General features: G+C 39.3%; 2 protein-coding genes across 2 annotated transcripts in view; one reads left to right on the top strand and one right to left on the bottom strand.

The window, feature by feature from the left end:
* Positions 1 to 17,816, bottom strand: part of ALMS1 (ALMS1 centrosome and basal body associated protein) — a 223,181-nt gene that overhangs the window by 49,578 nt on the left and 155,787 nt on the right. The window lies entirely within an intron of this gene.
* On the top strand, positions 5,390 to 7,284 carry LOC122237354 (trifunctional enzyme subunit beta, mitochondrial). The gene has a single exon (XM_042981740.1). The coding sequence runs from the start codon at positions 5,453 to 5,455 to the stop codon at positions 6,878 to 6,880; it is 1,428 nt and encodes a 475-aa protein (XP_042837674.1). The 5' UTR covers positions 5,390 to 5,452; the 3' UTR covers positions 6,881 to 7,284.

The following is a 17,816-nucleotide window of genomic DNA, read 5'->3' as shown; positions in this document are numbered from 1 at the left end:
CCATTTTTCCAGAAAGCCCTGAAAAATTGTCTTTGTGGGTCTCATTTTTGCTTGTTACTTCTATTTGTTATACTTTTTCACTCATGGTGTCTATGAGTTTGGCATTTGGGGGCATATTCTGAGGTCTGGGTTGAAATTCCTTTAAAGAGATGTGCATTTGCTTCAGCCTGGCATGAGTTGGCATGAGTTGGCACTACTTGGGCCATTAAAAAAAATTTTTTTAAGTGTTTATTTATTTTTGAGAGAAAGAGACAGAGTGTGAGCTGGGGAGGGGCAGAGAGAGAGGGAGACACAGAATCTGAAACAGGCTCCAGGCTCTGAGCTGTTAGCACAGAGCCTAACACAGGGCTCAAACCCATGAACTGTGGATCATGACCTGAGCTGAAGTTGGACACTTAACCGACTGAGCCACCCAGGTGCCCCTTTTACTAGGGCCATTTTAAATAAAATTCTGGGCTGCAGAATTTTCAGATACACATGTAGTTTACTGCACTGATAAAATGTACCAGTGCAAACTTCACAACTATAAACCTATGTGAGAGCTGCTCTGTAGTTACAAATTCTGAGGATGAATTTGTTACTGCCTTCTTTCCCCAGACCTGCTACTGAGGTTAAGACAGGCAAGTTTCCTTGCTTTACTCTTCTGGATGGATGTGTTTATTTCTTATTATTCTTTTACTAGATTGCAGCCTACTGGAAACCCAGCTTTAAGCAGGACTTTTTCACTATGGGTGTGCCCTAAGTTCTATATTTTGTTCACAACTTCACGTAGACCTTAAAAATAAATCCCAGATCTATAGACTTCAGTGAAACCCTTAGGGTGACAATCTGTGTTAGTGCTTAATTATGCCTAGGGTGGGTTCCTGCCTTCACTTTATTTTTTGGGACCTGAAGATGCTTAAATGTTATGTCAACTCTGTTAAGTTTTAGAAGATAGTTTTGATATTTTTATCTAGCATTTTAGTTATTTTCTTCAAGGGAGTTTTTCAGGATAGCTAATCCACCACCTTTCCAGGTATAGATATATAGAAAACAAAAAGCAAAATGGAAGATATAAATCCAACTATATCAATAACAAATATGGATTAAGCAATTCAATAAAAAGGTAGAAACTGTTATTTTTTTTAAACATGATCCAATTATAAGCTGTCTACAAGACACATATTTTATTAAAAAAAATTTTTTTTAATGTTTATTCAGTTTTGAGAGACACAGTGTGAGTGGGGGAGAGGCAGAGAGAGAGGGAGACACAGAACCTGAAGCAGGCTCCAGGCTCCAAGCTGTTAGCACAGAGCCTGACACGGGGCTTGAACCCACAAACCGAGAGATCATGACCTAAGCTGAAGTCGGACGCTTAACTGACTGAGCAACCAAGGCACCCCAAGACACATATTTTACATAAAAAGATATAAATAGATTGAAAACATAAGGATGGAAAAACATGTATCATGTAAACAGCAATGATGAGAAAGCTGAAGTGGCTATATGAATATCATAAAAAACAGATTCTAAAATAAAAAAATGTTCCTACAGATAAAGAGGGATATTTCATAATGAAATAAGGTCATGTGTGAGGAAAACATAAGAATTATAAACACGTATCAAAAAAAAAGAATTATAAACACGTATCTACTATGATAACAGAGCAGCAAAATACAGGAAGCAAAAACTAACAAAAAGGAGAAAGAGACAATGAAAGAAAAAAAGTTGGAGACCTCAATACGGCATTTTAAAAAATGGATAAAACAACTAGACAGAAGAGTAACAAGGAAACAGAAGACATGAACAACACTATAAACCAACTAGACCTAATACTTATCTATAGAACATTCTACCTAACAAGAGCAAAATGTACATTCCTCTAAAGTGCATATGGAATGTTTGCCAGGACAGACCACATGCTAAGCCACATAACAAACCTCAGTAAACTTAAAAGGATAGAAATAATACCAAGTATGTTCTCCAACCACAGTAGAATGAAATCTGAAATCAACAGGAGAATGAGACTTGGGAAGCTCAAATATGCTGAAATTAAACAAAACATTCCTAAATAACCTATGCAGAAAAAAACCCGAGAAATCAGAAAATACTTTTAATATTTCTCTGATGATGAGTATGAGTATCTTTTCATGTGTCTGTTAGTCATCTGGATGTCTTCTTTGGAAAAGTGTCTATTCATGTCTTCTGCCTACTTCTTCACTGGATTATTTGTTTTTTTGGGTATTGAGTTTGGTAAGTTCTTTATAGATTCTGGATAATAATCCTTTATACGATATGTCATTTGCAACTATCTTCTCCCATTCCAGTGGTTGCCTTTTAGTTTTGTTGATTGTTTCCTTCACTGTGCAGAAGCTTCAATCACACTGAGAAACTACCTCACACCTGTCAGAATGGCTAAAACAAACAACTCAGGAAACAATAAATGTTGGCCAGGATGTGGAGGAAGGGGGACATTTTTGCACTGTTGGTGGGAATGCAAACTGGTGCAGCCACTCTGAATAACAGTAGAAAGGTTCCTAAAAAATTAAAAATAGAGCTACCCTATGACCCAGCAATTGCACTATTAGGTATTTATCCAAAGGATACAAAAATGCTGATTCAAAGGGGCACATGCACTCCAATGTTTACAGCAGTGCTATCAACAATAGCCAAATTATGGAAAGAGCTCAGTGTCCATCAGCTGATGAATGGATAAAGAAGATATGACATATTATACAATGGAACATTACTTGGTGATCAAAAAGACTGAAATCTTGCCATTTACAACAATGTGGATGGAACTAGAATGTATCACGCTAAGAAAAATAAGTCAGAGAAAAACATCATATGATTTCATTCATACGTGAAATTTGAGAAACTCAACAGATGAACATAGGGGAAGGGAAGGAAAGATAAGATAAAAACAGGGAGCCAACCATAAGAGACCCCTAAATACAGAGAAGTGAAGGTTGCTGGAGGGGAGGTTCATGGGGGGATGAGCTAAACGGGTGATAGCTGTTAAGGAGGGCGCGTGATGGGATAAGCACTGGGTGTTATGTGGAAGCAAAGAATCACTGGGTTCTACTTGTGAAACCAATACTACACTGTATGTTAACTGATATCTAAAAATACATACATACATACATACATACATACATACATACAAAAAATAAAATGGGATCCAAAAAAAGGAAAATATTTTTATAAATGACAAAAACTTATGGTATACAGCCAAATCTTAAGAGGAAAATTTATACTTATAAGTACCTGTATCAAGAAAGTAGAAAGATCTCAAGTAAAAAACCCTAAACTTTCACCATAAGCATTGGAAAAAGAGCAAATTAAAACTAACGCAAACAGAAAGAGGAAATTATAAAGATCAGAGTGGAAACTAATCAAAAAGAAAATAAAAAAGGAAAAAATAATTGAAACCAAAGGTTGGTTCTCACAAAAGATCAATAACAACAAAAAAGATCAACAAAATAGATAAACTTTAGCTAGTTTAAGCAAGAAAAAAACTGAGAAGACTCACATCAAAAATTAAAGAAAAAAACTTTACTACCAATCTATTACTAATAAATTTATTTTATTTGAAGAAATAAAAAGGATTATAAAGGAATACTATGAACTATGTATACCAACAAATTAAATAACTTAAATGAAATGGACAAATTCCTAGAAAGTCATAAACCACTAAAAATGACTCAAAAAGTAATAGACAATTTGAACAGATCAAAAGCAAGTGAGGAGTTTGAGTTCATAATAATAAAAAAATTACCTACAAAGTAAAGTCCAGACACAGACGGCTTCATCTTTGAATTCTACCAAACATTTAAAGTTTTAACACTAATTTTTCACAAGTTCTTCCAAAAAATAAAGAGAAGGGGACACTTGCCAATTCATTGTATGAGGCTAGTGTCACCGTGATAATAAAACCCAACAAAGACATCACAAGAAAACTACAGACCAGTATCTCTTATGAATATAGACACAAAAGCCTCCACAAAATACCAGCAAACTAAAATCTAGCAATATATAAAAAATATTATACACCTTCACCAAGTGAGATTTATTCCACAAATACAAGGTTGGTTCAACATCCAAAAATCAAAAGAATAAAAAGCAAAACTCACTTCTTCATCGCAAAAGACACAGAAAAAGCATGTGACAACACCCAACCCTTTTCTTGATAAAAATGCTCAACAAACTAGGAATAGAGGGGAACTTCCTCAATCTGATAAAGAGCATCTATGGAAAACCCACAGCTAAAATCATACTCAATATTTAAAGACAGGATGTCTGCTCCCTAGACAGGAACATAAGGATGTCTACTATGCCACTTCTATTTAACATAGTGCTGGAGGTACTAGTCAGAGTAATTAGGAGGGGTGTGGGGAGGACATGCAGATTGCAAAGGAAGTAGTAAAACTACATTTGCAGATGACAAGATCTTGTATCTAGGAAGTCCTACGGAATACATAAAAAATTTTACATTAGAACTACTAGGGGCACCTGACTTCAGCTTAGGTCATGATCTCATGGTTTATGAGTCTGAGCTTCTCATTGGCATTGCTGTTGTCAGTGCAGAGCCCACTTCGGATCTTCTGTTCTCTCTCTGCTCCTCTCCCACTAGTGAATGCTATCTCTCTCTCAAAAATAAATAAGCAATAAAAAAGTTTTATATTAGAACTACTAAATGAGTTCAGCATGGCTGCGGGATAAAAAGTAAATACAAAAAATCGATTCTATTGTTGCACATTTACAATTAATAAACAAAAACAAATTAAGAAAACAATTCTATTGCAATAGCATCAAACGAAATTAAAATATTCAGGAATAAACTTAATGAAAAAGAGCAAACTTGTATTCTTAAAACTATAAAATGTTGTGGACAGAAATTAAATAAAATCTAAATAAATGGGAAATATCCCATTTTTATGGATTGGAAGGCTTAACACTGTTTAAAAGGCAATAGTTCCCAGCAATCCAGGCCTTCGTACGGAAGGTAGAAAGGTCTCAGATATACAACCTAACCCTACATCTTAAAGAGCTAGAAAAAACAACAGCAAATAAAACCCAAAACCAGTAGAAGACGGGAAATAATAAAGATTAGAGCAGAAATTAATGCTATCGAAACCAAAAAAACAGTAGAACAGATCAATGAAACCAGAAGCTGGTTCTTTGAAAGAATTAACAAAATTGATAAACCACTAGCCAGTTTGATCAAAACGAAAAAGGAAAGGACCCAAATAAATAAAATCAAGAATGAAAGAGGAGAGATCACAACCAACACAGCAGAAATAAAAACAATAATAAGAGAACATTATGAGCAATTATACGCAAAAAAAAAAAAGGGCAATCTGGAAGAAATGTACAAATTCCTAGAAGCATATAAACTACCAAAACTGAAACAGGAACAAAACCTTGCTTGCCCGCAGCGGGAGCCGGAGAGGACTGAGGCTAAGATTTCACAATGACTTCCATCTTGACTTACACGCTTAAAAATCTTCCCAGTACATCAAAATGGGCCCTCAGATTTTCTTTAAGACCTCTAAGCTGTTCCTCCCAGCTACGAGCTGCCCCAGCCGCCCAGACCAAGTCAAAGAAAACCTTAGCCAAACCCAATATAAGGAATATTGTGGTGGTGGAGGGTGTTCGCATTCCATTTTTGCAGTCGGGCACTTCATATAAGGAACTGATGCCACATGATTTGGCTAGAGCAGCACTTTTGGGTTTGCTGCATCGGACCAATGTCCCGAAGGATGTTGTTGATTATATCATCTTTGGCACAGTTATACAGGAAGTGAAGACTAGCAATGTGGCTAGAGAGGCTGCCCTGGGAGCTGGCTTCTCTGACAAGACTCCTGCTCACACTGTCACCATGGCTTGCATCTCTGCCAACCAAGCCATGACCACAGGTGTTGGCTTGATTGCCTCTGGGCAGTGCGATGTGGTCGTGGCAGGTGGTGTAGAGTTAATGTCTGATGTCCCTATTCGTCATTCAAGGAAAATGAGGAAGATGTTGCTTGATCTCAATAAGGCCAAGACTCTGGGTCAGCGACTGTCTTTAGTCTCTAAATTCAGATTGAATTTCCTGTCACCCGAGCTCCCTGCGGTGGCCGAGTTCTCCACCAGTGAGACCATGGGCCACTCTGCAGACCGACTGGCCGCTGCCTTTGCTGTTTCTCGACTGGACCAGGATGAGTACGCGCTGCGCTCTCACAGCCTGGCCAAGAAGGCCCAGGATGAAGGACTCCTGTCTGATGTTGTGCCCTTCAAAGTACCAGGAAAAGATACAGTTACCAAAGATAATGGCATTCGTCCTTCGTCTCTGGAGCAGATGGCCAAACTAAAACCTGCATTCATCAAGCCCTATGGCACAGTGACGGCTGCAAATTCTTCTTTCCTGACTGATGGTGCATCTGCAATGCTGATAATGGCAGAGGAGAAAGCTCTGGCCATGGGTTATAAGCCAAAGGCATATTTGAGGGATTTTGTGTATGTGTCTCAGGATCCAAAAGATCAACTTTTACTTGGACCAACTTACGCTACTCCAAAAGTTCTGGAAAGGGCAGGATTAACAATGACTGATATCGATGCTTTTGAATTTCATGAAGCATTCTCAGGTCAGATTTTGGCTAATTTTAAAGCCATGGATTCTGATTGGTTTGCACAAAATTACATGGGTAGAAAAACCAAGGTTGGGTCACCTCCTTTGGAGAAGTTTAACAACTGGGGTGGATCGCTGTCCCTGGGACACCCAATTGGAGCTACTGGCTGCCGGTTGGTCATGGCAGCTGCCAACAGATTACGGAAGGAGGGAGGCCAGTATGGCTTGGTGGCTGCCTGTGCCGCTGGAGGGCAGGGCCATGCGATGATAGTGGAAGCTTATCCAAAATAATAAAGGAGAGGTGACCTGGAGTTTCTGCGCAACACTCGCACTAGGCAATGCCATTCCAATGCATTACTAACTGACATCCTTAGTTCCTGTCTCCTCTTAGGAAAAGACAATTTGTGGCCTTCTGTTCAATACTTTGCAATTAAGCCTTGCTAGTATTCTGAGCTTTCCAGTAATCACGGCTTACTACTCTTTCAGGGATTTCTTAATCAGCAGAATCTCTCAGTGTTATGTTTAAACAGTTGTTTGGGGGCTCTATTTTCATTAAATACTTAAATGAGTGGTTGCAGTTCAGGAGAGATTTGGAATCATCTTTGTAACATTTGCAAAGTATACTCCTTCCTATTTGTGACCTAAAGATGCGTGTTTTCTATAAAATACAAACCAATGTGCCTAAAGAAACTTAATTATGGGAAGGTAATTCAGAGTTTAAATGTCACTGAAAACTTACAGTAAATGTTTAGATATATAAGTACCCTGTTACACTTAATAAAGTAAGGGAGTATTGAAGAATTGTTTGCCTTAGTTTTTACCAGAGGTAAAGGGTGGTTCCCTTGGCTTGGGGGCAGATTTTGCCTTTAATTACTCATTTGTAACTTTTAGCCATTTTAGTCAGTCATGTGGCTGCTAGGGGTATAAAGAGGGTCCTGCTTTAGAATAACACCTTTTTGGGGCTCCTGGGTGGCTCATTCGGTTGAGCATCCGACTTCCGCTCAGGTCACGATCCCACGGTTCGTTGGGTTCGAGCCCCACGTTGGGCTCTGTGCTGACAGCTCAGACCCTGGAGGCTGCTTCTGATTCTGTGTCTCCCTCTCTCTCTGCCCCTCCCCTGCTCATGCTCTGTCTCTCAAAAATAAATAAATGTTAAAAAAAAAAAACAACATTTAAAATAACACTTTTTTCCCCATTGCTCCTTGGGGGTAAATTTATTTCACTGTTTGGAGATGTCTCTACCAGGATTTAAGTCAAGTGTAAAGAAATTTTATAAATAAAAACATTGAAAACCTTTTTAAAAAAGGGGTGCCTGGGGGGCTCAGTTAGTTAAGTGTTCGACTTTGGCTCAAGTGATGGTCTCACAGTTCATGGGTTTGAGCCCCACGCTGGGCTCTGCTGACAGCTCCAGGCTGGAACCTGCTGCAGATTCTGCCTCCTCCTCTGTCTCTGCCGCCCCTCCCCCCCGCCTGCCTGCCGTTTGCGCTCTCTCTCAAAAATAAACCTTAAAAAAAAAAAAAAAAAACCTGAAACAGGAAGTAACAGATAATTTGAACAGACCCCTAATCAGTAAAGAAGTCAAATTAGTAATCAAAAATCTCCCAAAAAACAAGAGCCCAGGGCCAGACGGCTTTCCAGGGGAATTCTACCAAACATTTAAAGAAGAGTTAACACCTATTCTCTTGAAGCTGTTCCAAAAAACAGAAATGGAAGGAACACTTCCAAACTCTATGAAGCCAGCATTACCTTGATTCCAAAACCAGACAGAGACCCCACTAAAAAGGAGAACTATAGACCAATTTCCCTGATGAACATGGATGCAAAAATCCTCAAGATATTAGCCAACCGGATCCAACACTACATTAAAAAAATCATTCACCACGACCAAGTGGGATTTATACCTGGGATGCAAGCCTGGCTCAATACCTGCAAAACAATTAACGTGATGCATCACATCAATAAAAGAAAGGATAAGAACCTTATGATGCTCTCAATAGATACAAAGAAAGCATTTGACAAAATACAGCATCCTTTCTTGATAAAAACCCTCAAGAAATTAGGGATAGGAGGATCATACCTCGAGATCACAAAAGCCAGATATGAACGACCCAACACTAATATCATCCTCAATGGGGAAAAACTGAGAGCTTTCCCCCTAAGGTCAGGAACTAGACACAGATGTCCACTCTCGCCACTGTCATTCAACACAGTATTGGAAGTCTTTGCCTCTGCAATCAGACAACACAACGAAATAAAAGGCAACCAAATCAGCCAGGAGGAGGTCAAACTTTCACTCTCAGCAGATGACATGATACTCTATGTGGAAAACCCAAAAGATTCCATCAAAAAACTGCTAGAACTGATTCATGAATTCAGCAAAGTTGCAGGATATAAAATCAATGCACAGAAATAGTTGCATTCCTATTCACCAACAATGAAGCAACAGAAAGAGAAATCAAGGAATCAATCCCATTTACAATTGCACCCAAAACCGTAAAATACCTAGGAATAAATCAAACCAAAGATACACTGAAAACTATAGAAAGCTTATGAAAAAAGTTGAAGAAGACACAAAAAAAATGGAAAAAGATTCCATGCTTCTGGATAGGAAGAACAAATATTGTTAAAACGTCAATACTACCGAAAGCAATCTACATATTCAATGCAATCCCTAACAAAATAACACCAGCATTCTTCACAGAGCTAGAACAAACAATTCTAAAATTTGTATGGAACCAGAAAAGACCCCAAATAGCCAAAGCAATCTTGGAAAAGAAAACCAAAGCTGGAGGTATCACAAGCGTGGACTTTAAGCTGTATTATAAAGCTGTAATCATCAAGACAGTACGGTACTGGCACAAGAACAGATACTCAGATCAATGGAACGGAATAGAGAACCCAGAAATGGACCCACAAACGTATGGCCAACTAATCTTTGACAAAGCAGGAAAGAATATCCAGTGGAATAACGACAGTCTCTTCAGCAGGTAGTGCTGGGAAAACTGGACAGCAACATGCAAAAGAATGAACCTGGACCACTTTCTTACACCATACACAAAAATAAACTCAAAATGGATGAAAGACCTAAATGTGAGACAGGAAGCCACCAAAATCCTCGAGGAGAAAGCAGGCAAAAACCTCTTTGACCTTGGCCACAGCAACTTCTTACTCAACACGTCTCCGGAGGCAAGGGAAACAAAAGCAAAAATGAAATATTGGGACCTCATCAAAACAAAATCTTCTGCACAGCGAAGGAAACAATCAGCACAACTAAAAGACAACTGACAGAATGGGAGAAGATAGTTGCAAATGACATATCCAATAAAGGTTAGAATCCAAAATCTATAAAGAACTTTTCAAACCCAACACCCCCCAAAAAACAAATAATCCAGTGAAGAAATGGGCAAAAGACATGAATAGACACATCTCCAAAGAAGACATCCATATGGCCAACCAACACATGAAAAAATGCTCAACATCACTCATTATCAGGGAAATACAAATCAAAACCACAATGAGACACCACCTCACCCCTGTCAGAATGGCTAACATTAACAACTCAGGCAACAAAAGGTGTTGGTGAGGATGCAGAGAAAGAGGATCTCTTTTGCACTGCTGGTGGGAATGCAAACTACTGCAGCCACTCTGGAAAACAGCATGGAGGTTCCTCACAAAATTAAAATTAGAACTACCCTACAACCCAGCAATTGCACTACTAGGTATTTATGCAAGGGATACAGGTGTGCTGTTTCGAAGGGGCACATGCACCCCAATGTTTATAGCAGCAATATCAACAATAGGCGAAGTATGGAAAGAGACCAAATGTTCCACCAATGAATGAATGGATAAAGATGATATGGTATATATATACAAAGGAGTATTACTTGGCAATCAAAAAGAATGAAATGTTGCCATTTGCAACTACGTGAGTGGAACTAGAGAGTATTATGCTAAGCGAAATTAGTCAGAGAAAGACAAATATCATATGACTTCACTCATATGAGAACTTTAAGATACAAAACAGCTGAACATAAGGGAGGGGAAGCAAAAATAACATAAAAACAGGGAGGGGAACAAAACATAAAAGACTCTTAAATATGGAGAAAAACAGAGGGTTACTGGAGGGGTTGTGGGAGGGGGAATAGGCTAAATGGGTGAGGGACATTAAGGAATCTACTTCTGAAGTCGTTGTTGCACTACATGCTAAGTAACTTGGATGCAGATTAAAAAAAAATAATAATAATTAAAAAAAATTAGTTATTTTTAGTTCCCAAAATGACCACAGATTCAATACAATCCATACCAGAATCCTAGCTGATTTCTTTATAGAAATTGCCAAGCTGATTCCAAAATTCATATGGAACTAAAACAGCCAACACAATTCTGAAAAGACAAAGTTGGAGGACTCAAACTTCCCAATTTCAAAACTTAACTACAAAGCTATAGTTATCACCACAGTGTGGCACTGACACAGGGAGAGACATAAAGATCAATGGAAAAGAATTGAGAGCCCAGAAAAAAATCCAGGCATCTATGGTCAACTGATTTTGGATAAGGGTGCCAAGCCCACTTAATGAAGAAAGAAGAAGTCATTTTAACAAATGGTGGTGGGACAACTGTAGAGCCACATGGAAAAGAATGAAGTTGGACCCTTATCTCACACCATATACAAAAATTAACTCAAAATGGATCAAAGACATAAAAGTAAAACTAAAACTATAAAACCTTTAGAAGAAAACATAAGGATAAATCTTCATGACCTTGGATTTGGCAAAGGATGGTTAGGTATGACACCAAGAATGTGAGCAACAAAAGACAAAAGAGATAGACTTCATCAAAATTAAAAACTTTTCCACTTTAAGGGATATCATCAAGTGAAAAGACAACCCACAAAATGGGAGAACATGTTTGCAAGTCAAAATTTTGATAGAAAAAAATGTGTCTAAAACACATAAACAAATCTTAGAACTCAATAAAAAGAGAAATAACCCAAATAAAAACCACACCAAGTTCTGAATAAATATTTCTCCAAATAAGATGTACAACTGGTCAATGAGCACACAAAAAGATGTTCAACATCCTTAGTCAAGAGGGAAATGCAAATCAAAAGCAAAATGAGAAACCAGTTTATACCGACTAGAATGGGTACAATCAAAAAGTGAGATAAGAAGTGTTGTTGAGAAACTGGAATCCTCATACACTGCTAGTGGGAATGTAAAGTAATGCAGCAATGTTGGCATATACTCTGAGAGTTCCTTAAATGATTAAATATAAAGTTATCACATGACCCAGTAATTCTACTCCTAGGTATATACTCAAGAGAAATGAAAACATATATCCATACAGAAACTTGTACATAAATATTTGTATAGAAGCATTATTCATAACAGCCAAAGAGTAGAAACAACCCAAATGTCCATCAATGGGTAAGTGGATAAACAAAATGTGGAAGACTGAGGGAAGATGGCGGCGTAGGAGGATGCTGGGCTCACCGCGTCTTGTTGATCACTTAGATTCCACCTACACCTGCCTAAATAACCCAGAAAACCGCCAAAAGACTAGCAGAACGGATTCTCCGGAGCCAAGCGCAGACGAGAGGCCCACAGAAGAGGGTAGGAAGGGCTGAGAGACTGTGCGCGTAACATGGACTGGTGGGCGGGAGGGAGCCGGGGTGGAGGGGCAGCTCCTTGCCCAAGCAGAGACCCCTAGTCTGGCTTGCAAAAGCGGAGGGGCCGGACGGAGTGTGTTCTGACAGCAAGCGCGACTTAACATCTGGAAGGTTATAAGTTAATAGCTCTGCTTAGAGAGCGGGAAGGCTGTAGGACAACAAGAGGGAGAGTTGTTGAGCCCCGGACGACAGAGCTCAGCTTGGCGGGGAACAAAGGCTCTCGCCAGCGCCATCTCCCTCACCCATGCCCCAGCCAAAATCCCAAAGGGAACCAGTTCCTGCCAGGGAACTTGCTTGCACCGCGCAAACACCCAACGCTGTGCTTCTGCGGATCCATCCCTCCGGCGGGGGGTCTGACTCCCTCCCGGTGCTGGAGGGCCCCTCCTGAAGCGGATCACCGAAGGATAAGCGAGCTGAGCCTACCCCTCCCGCCCCTGTGCATCTTGCCGATCCACTCCAGCTAATACGCCAGATCCCCAGCACCACAAGCCTGGCAGTGTGCAAGTAGCCCAGACGGGCCATGCCACCCCACAGTGAATCCCGCCCCTAGAAGAGGGAAGAGAAGGCATATACCCGTCTGACTGTGGCCCCAGCGGTGGGCTGGGGGCAGACATCAGGTCTGACTGCAGCCCTGCCCACCAATGCGAGTTATTCAAGACAGCACAGGGGAAGTGCCCTGCAGTTCTGCACCACTCCAGGGACTATCCAAAATGATGAAACGGAAGAATTCCCCTCAAAAGAATCTCCAGGAAATAACAGCTAATGAACTGATCAAAAAGGATTTAAACAATATAACAGAAAGTGAATTTAGAATAATAGTCATAAAATTAATCACAGGGCTTGAAAACAGTATAGAGGACAGCAGAGAATCTATTGCTACAGAGATCAAGGGACTAAGGAACAGTCAGGAGGAGCTAAAAAATGCTATAAACAAGCTGCAAAATAAAATGGAAACAACCACGGCTCGGACTGAAGAGGCAGAGAAGAGAATAGGTGAACTAGAAGATAAAATTATGGAAAAAGAGGAAGCTGAGAAAAAGAGACATAAAAAAATCCAGGAGTATGAGGGGAATATTAGAGAACTAAGTGATGCACTAAAGAGAAATAATCTATGCATAATTGGTATTCCAGAGGAGGAAGAGAGAGGGAAAGGTGCTGAAGGTGTACCTGAAGAAATAATAGCTGAGAACTTCCCTGATCTGGGGAAGGAAAAAGGCATTGAAATCCAAGAGGCACAGAGAACTCCCTTCAGACGTAACTTGAATCGATCTGCACAACATATCATAGTGAAACTGGCAAAATACAAGGAGAAAGAGAAAATTCTGACAGCAGTTAGAGATAAACGTGCTCTAACATATAAAGGGAGACCTATAAGACTCGTGACCGATCTCTCTTCTGAAACTTGGCAGGCCAAAAAGGAACGGCAGGAAATCTTCAATGTGATGAACAGAAAAAATATGCAGCCGAGAATCCTTTATCCAGCAAGTCGGTCATTTAGAATAGAAGGAGAGATAAAGGTCTTCCCAAACAAACAAAAACTGAAGGAATTCATCACCACTAAACCAGCCCTACAAGAGATCCTAAGGGGATCCTGTGAGACAAAGTACCAGAGACATCGCTCCAAGCATGAAACCTACAGACATCACAACAACTCTAAACCCGTATCTTTCTATAATAACACTGAACATAAATGGACTAAATGCACCAACCAAAAGACATAGGGTATCAGAATGGATAAAAAAACAAGACCCATCTATTTGCTGTCTACAAGAGACTCATTTTAGACCTGAGGACACCTTCAGATTGAAAGTGAGGGGATGGAGACCTATTTATCATGCTACTGGAAGTCAAAAGAAAGCTGGAGTAGCCATACTTATATCAGACAAACTAGACTTCAAATTAAAGGTTGTAACAAGAAATGAAGAAGGGCATTATATAATAATTACAGGGTCTATCCATCAGGAAGAGCTAACAATTATAAATGTCTATGCACGAATACGGGAGCCCCCAAATATATAAAACAATTACTCACAAACATAAGCAACCTTATTGATAAGAATGTGGTAACTGCAGGGGACTTTAACACTCCACTTACAGAAATGGATAGATCATCTAGACACATGGTCAGTAAAGAAACAAGGGCCCTGAATGATACATTGGATTAGATGGACTTGACAGATATATTTACAACTCTGCATCCCAAAGCAACAGAATATACTTTCTTTTCAAGTGCACATGGAACCTTCTCCAAGATAGATCACATACTGGGTCACAAAACAGCCCTTCATAAGTATACAAGAATTGAGATCATACCATGCATACTTTCAGACCACAATGCTATGAAGCTTGAAATCAACCACAGGAAAAAGTCTGGAAAGCCTCCAAAAGCATGGAGGTTAAAGAACACCCTACTAAAGAATGAGTGGGTCAACCAGGCAATTAGAGAAGAAACTAAAAAATATATGGAAACAAATGAAAATGAAAATACTACCATCCAAAGGCTTTGGGATGCAGAGAAGGCAGTCCTGAGAGGAAAATACATTGCAATCCAGGTCTATCTCAAGAAACAAGAAAAATCCCCAATACAAAATCTAACAGCACACCTAAAGGAAATAGAAGCAGAACAGCAAAGACAGCCTAAACCCAGAAGAAGAAGAGAAATAATAAAGATCAGAGCAGAAATAAACAATATAGAATCTAAAAAAATTGTAGAGCAGATCAACGAAACCAAGAGTTGGTTTTTGAAAAAATAAACAAAATTGATAAACCTCTAGCCAGGTTTCTCAAAAAGAAAAGGGAGATGACCCAAATAGATAAAATCATGAATGAAAATGGAATTATTACAACCAGTCCCTCAGAGATACAAGCAATTATCAGGGAATACTATGAAAAATTATATGCCAACAAACTGGACAACCTGGAAGAAATGGACAAATTCCTAAACACCCACACACTTCCAAAACTCAAACAGCAAGAAATAGAAAGCTTGAACAGACCCATAACCAGTGAAGAAATTGAATCAGTTATCAAAACTCTCCCAACAAACAAGAGTCCAGGACCAGACGGCTTCCCAGGGGAGTTCTACCAGACGTTTAAAGCAGAGATAATACCTATCCTTCTCAAGCTATTCCAAAAAATAGAAAGGGAAGGAAAACTTCCAGACTCATTCTATGAAGCCAGTGTTACTTTGATTCCTAAACCAGACAGAGACCCAGTAAAAAAAGAGAACTACAGGCCAGTATCCCTGATGAGTATGGATGCAAAATTCTCAATAAGATACTAGCAAATCGAATTCAACAGCATATAAAAAGAATTATTCACCATGATCAAATGGGATTCATTCCTGGGATGCAGGGCTGGTTCAACATTCGCAAATCAATCAACGTGATACATCACATTAGTAAAAGAAAAGATAAGAACCATATGATCCTGTCAATCGATGCAGAAAACGCATTTGACAAAATTCAGCAACTTTTCTTAATAAAAACCCTCGAGAAAGTCGGGATAGAAGGAACATACTTAAACATCATAAAAGCCATTTATGAAAAGCCCACAGCTAACATCATCCTCAATGGGGAAAAACTGAGAGCTTTTTCCCTGAGATCAGGAACACGACAGGGATGTCCACTCTCACCATTGTTGTTTAACATAGTGTTGGAAGTGCTAGCATTAGCAATCCAGACAACAAAAGGAAATCAAAGGTATCAAAATTGGCAAAGATGAAGTTAAGCTTTCACTTTTTGCAGATGACGTGATCTTATACATGCAAAACCCGATAGACTCCATCAAAAGTCTGCTAGAACTGATACATGAATTTAGCAAAGTTGCAGCATACAAAATTAATGTACAGAAATCAGTTGTACTCTTATACACTAACCATGAAGCAACAGAAAGACAAATAAAGAAACTGATCCCATTCACAATTGCACCAAGAAGCATAAAATACCTACGCATAAATTTAACCAAAGATGTAAAAGATCTGTATGCTGAAAACTATAGAAAGCTTATGAAGGAAATTGAAGAAGATATAAAGAAATGGAAAAAACATTCCATGATCATGGACTGGAAGAATAAATATTGTCAAAATGTCAATACTACCCAAAGCTATCTACACATTCAATTGAATTCCAATCAAAATTGCACCAGCATTCTTCTCGAAGCTAGAACAAGCAATCCTAAAATTCATATGGAACCACAAAAGGCCCTGAATAGCCAAAGTAATTTTGAAGAAGACCAAAGCAGGAGGCATCACAATCCCTGACTTTAGCCTCTACTACAAAGCTGTAATCATCAAGACAGCATGGTATTGGCACAAAAACAGACACATAGACCAATGGAATAGAATGGAAACCCCAGAACTAGACCCACAAAAGTATGGCAAACTAATCTTTGACAAAGCAGGAAAGAATATCCAATGGAAAAGAGACAGTCTCTTTAACAAATGGTGCTGGGAGAACTGGACAGCAACATGCAGAAGATTGAAACTAGACCACTTTCTCACACCATTCACAAAAATAAATTCAAAATGGATAAAGGACCTGAATGTGAGACAGGAAACCATTAAAACCCTAGAGGAGAAAGCAGGAAAAGACCTCTCTGACCTCAGCCGTAGCAATCTCTTACTTGACACATCCCCAAAGGCAAGGGAATTAAAAGTAAAAATGAACTACTGGGACCTTATGAAGATAAAAAGCTTCTGCACAGCAAAGGAAACAACCAACAAAACTAAAAGGCAACCAATGGAATGGGAAAAGATATTTGCAAATGACATATCGGACAAAGGGCTAGTATCCAAAATCTATAAAGAGCTCACCAAACTCCACACCCGAAAAACAAATAACCCAGTGAGGAAATGGGCAGAAAACATGAATAGACACTTCTCTAAAGAAGACATCCAGATGGCCAACAGGCACATGAAAAGATGCTCAACGTCGCTCCTCATCAGTGAAATACAAATCAAAACCACACTCAGATATCACCTCACTACAGTCAGAGTGGCCAAAATAAACAAATCAGGAGACTATAGATGCTGGAGAGGATGCGGAGAAATGGGAACCCTCTTGCACTGTTGGTGGGAACGCAAATTAGTGCAGCCGCTCTGGAAAACAGTGTGGAGGTTCCTCAAAAAATTAAAAATAGACCTCCCCTATGACCCAGCAATAGCACTGCTAGGAATTTACCCAAGGCACACAGGAGTGCTGATGCATAGGGGCACTTGTACCCCAATGTTTATAGCAGCACTCTCAACAATAGCCAAATTATGAAAAGAGCCTAAATGTCCATCAACTGATGAATGGATAAAGAAATTGTGGTTTATATACACAATGGAGTACTACGTGGCAATGAGAAAGAATGAAATATGGCCCTTTGTAGCAACGTGGATGGAACTGGAGAGTGTGATGCTAAGTGAAATAAGCCATACAGAGAAAGACAGATACCATATGGTTTCACTCTTATGTGGATCCTGAGAAACTTAACAGAAACCCATGGGGGAGGGGAAGGAAAAAGAAAAAAAGGTTAGAGTGGGAGAGAGCCAAAGCATAAGAGACTCTTAAAAAC

This window comes from Panthera tigris, chromosome A3 (assembly GCF_018350195.1).
Source record: "Panthera tigris isolate Pti1 chromosome A3, P.tigris_Pti1_mat1.1, whole genome shotgun sequence".
NCBI classification, from domain to species: domain Eukaryota; kingdom Metazoa; phylum Chordata; class Mammalia; order Carnivora; family Felidae; genus Panthera; species Panthera tigris.
The sequence above is the reverse complement of the archived record's forward strand: the minus strand, read 5'-3'. Positions and strand labels throughout refer to the sequence as shown.

Excerpts from the sequence above, each read along its gene's own strand:
- LOC122237354 (XM_042981740.1), top strand. The coding sequence starts at position 5,453 with ATGACTTCCATCTTGACTTACACGCTTAAAAATCTTCCCAGTACATCA.